The 2730-nt window shown below is 51.4% G+C and overlaps 1 protein-coding gene across 1 annotated transcript in view; it reads left to right on the top strand.

The window, feature by feature from the left end:
* Positions 1-2724, top strand: part of LOC119592773 (protein turtle homolog B-like) — a 45158-nt gene extending 42434 nt beyond the window's left edge. Inside the window, exon 17 of the mRNA XM_037941705.1 lies at positions 250-2724. Within this exon, the coding sequence (XP_037797633.1) occupies positions 250-2704 (2455 nt within the window). The 3' untranslated portion in view covers positions 2705-2724. The remainder of the gene's footprint in view (positions 1-249) is intronic.
* Positions 2725-2730: the final 6 nt, after the last annotated feature.

Genomic DNA, 2730 nt, shown 5'->3' with positions numbered 1-2730 from the left:
CCTTTTGATAAAGATGTGGTACTCAACATTTTTGTTATATATTTAATGATAGTATTATATATACAGATTCCATTTCCAGTACTGCATTACTAGATATTGAAGATAGCTAATGTGTGAATAAGATATTTTTTTATCTACATTTAATCCTCAGTATTTCCTAGTATTCCCAGTTGATTACATATAATTGCTGCAGAGTATGTTAAATATTTGTGCAGGAAATAACATATTATTTTATTTTTATATATACAGGTTACTACGGTGCGGAATACCATGTTTAAGGTGGGAGTGGGCTTGGGTGGCAGGTGTGCTGCTTGGGGGCCGCTTACTAGACTCCACGGACAGCAGGCCTCTGGACTCCAGTCCTGCACCTCAAGACATCAGTAGTGGGGGGCAAGACACAGCAGCAGGTTCCTCAGGTGATGATTACAGAGACTACGGTGTGCATCGGGGAAGACCATTCCCTCGAGATGTGTACTATAGCGTAAAGCTTGAGTACACTCAGCCACTCAGTAAGATATCCCGCACCACTGATGGACGCTTCGTATTAGACCAGGATAGTGAAGAGGGGGGGTTTACCTCTCCAAGGCGACCAGTACGTAGTGTATCAGGAAAACAGACAAGTGAAGAACAAGATCAACCTGGCCCCAGGTGGGTTGGAGATGTGGGTGTGGAAAGTGGTGTTTATCATGTGCGTGCTGGAACAGCGAGTCGTCTTCACCACCGTCAGCCCCTTCCTCCGCGTCTTAGTCTTCGATCTGATGGTTCTGGTGCCAGTACACACGAGGAACCACGTGTGGTAAGCACTCAAGCATTTCGGTCTAGTGGAAGATTGGAAGCAGCAACAACTTCTGTATCTCTTGCATCACCAGAATTTGGTAAACATGTCATTCCAGAGAGTCCAGGAGACACTCTGTGGTCTCCACGATCAAGACGTTTCAGAGCATCTTCCCCAGGTCCACTAAGCTCTGAGTGGAACCAGTTAGCACAGTTAGCTTCATTCAGTGAGGTGAGCAGTGTGCAACAACCATCAAGTGTGGAACGATCATTTCCTTCAACTGTTCTTTCCTCTTTCCCTGATTCAGCACAAGGAACACCATCTGCACATGGTGTCTCATCAGCCATTTCTCCTCCCAACGAGGAAGATGCTCTTCGGGTACTTCACCAGCGCTATGCCCGACAGCTGCCACCTCTATCTACCTCCCAGTTACACTCGGGACGACTTCTAGTGGGAGCACAAGTTCACTCCCCTCCATCACACCTTCACCCACAGCTACAGGCTTGGGCACCACCACCACATACTCCAGCCTGGACCACTCCTCGACGTCCCACTCGAGTATGGCCCACAACCCGCCCAGTGAGTCATCCTACACATCCACCTGGCCGACCAGAGCTGACAGTGTTGGAGTCTGGCCAGCATGTGCACTCACCTCCTCTGGTAAGAGCTGGCCAAGTGGTGCGGGAGGCACTAGGTCATATCCAGCCTCCACGCATACCAGACATACCACGCCACTATGTAAACCTTCCTCCGAGACGCGACGCTTATCAACGAATACCGGGGCGGGACCCCCCCTATTTGCTCAAACCTTCCTCCTCGGAGAATCAAAAGCCGCTGGCCACAAGCTCGCCCCCCCGCCCGCGTGCAATTCAGGGCCGGCATCGGGCCCAGGGGTTACCCAGGCCACGACCGCTGCCTCCCCCACCCCCTACCAGTACAAAGACCAGAGTACCTGACCCCTTGCCCAGAGCAGTGGGCAGGACACGAGATAGTGACTCCAGTAGTGATCAGCCAGTAACATACACCCGTGAACGGTTGCAGGAGACCATTGGGCGGGTACGTAGTGGCCTCTTCGGACCTGCACCACGCACCAACAGTGCCCCAGAGCTAAGTTCTGCAGGACGTTCTGAAATTAGACATACCTCTGGCCGTCGTTCTAGCAGGCCTTTAGGCATTGCCCCTGAAAGCCATGAACAGTCACATGAACAGTCTCAGGAGCAGTCTCCAGACTCATCTAGTGGATTTGGTAGTAAAAATACATCCCAGCAGCAAAGCTCATCACAGTCAGGACAGTCATTGTCAGCATTAGGGCTTGATTCATCTCGTCTAGAGGCTTCCGAGGTCACCGAGACAGCAGAAGCTACTGATATATCACCACAAGCCCCACCTTCATGGCTCTTGGCAGCTCCTCGAAGTCGTCCTGTACCACTGGTTCGACCACGACAACCACCGCCATATGAGGAGTGGGCTGCACGGCAGGTTTTGCCTCAGTTCCGAATGCCTGCTATAATAGGACCTCGGCTGTCAAGCATAAAAACAGGTATGATAGGAAGACGACAGAGATTAGGGTCTTCCGGGTTAGATGCCAGTGTAGACTCAGGCACCTCAGTCCGAGTTTCTCCACGCCCTCCACCAATCACCATACCTGTCTCTCCACAGCAGCCACTAGATGTTAGTGTGGATGACCATTATGAGTTTGATACGGTGCTTAGTCCAACACCTGGGGAGGATGCCGCAGCAGAGTGGTCAAGGACCCGTATTCCATCAGGCGAGCGTGGCCTCAGCGACTCTGAGATCTACGGGTCAGGTGGGCGGCGGCGCCATGAGTCAATGGAGGCACGGGTTGCTGCCATGAAGCAGGAATTTAATGAATACAGAAGAAAACAAGCACGTCGCCGACGCAGCCGTGAGCTTGAAAGTGTGTGCTAGTAGGAACTGAAAATTGGAGATACAGT

The sequence above is a fragment of the Penaeus monodon genome, chromosome 30 (assembly GCF_015228065.2).
Source record: "Penaeus monodon isolate SGIC_2016 chromosome 30, NSTDA_Pmon_1, whole genome shotgun sequence".
Taxonomy (NCBI): Eukaryota; Metazoa; Arthropoda; class Malacostraca; order Decapoda; family Penaeidae; genus Penaeus; species Penaeus monodon.
This window is presented reverse-complemented; position numbering and strand designations above follow the sequence as displayed.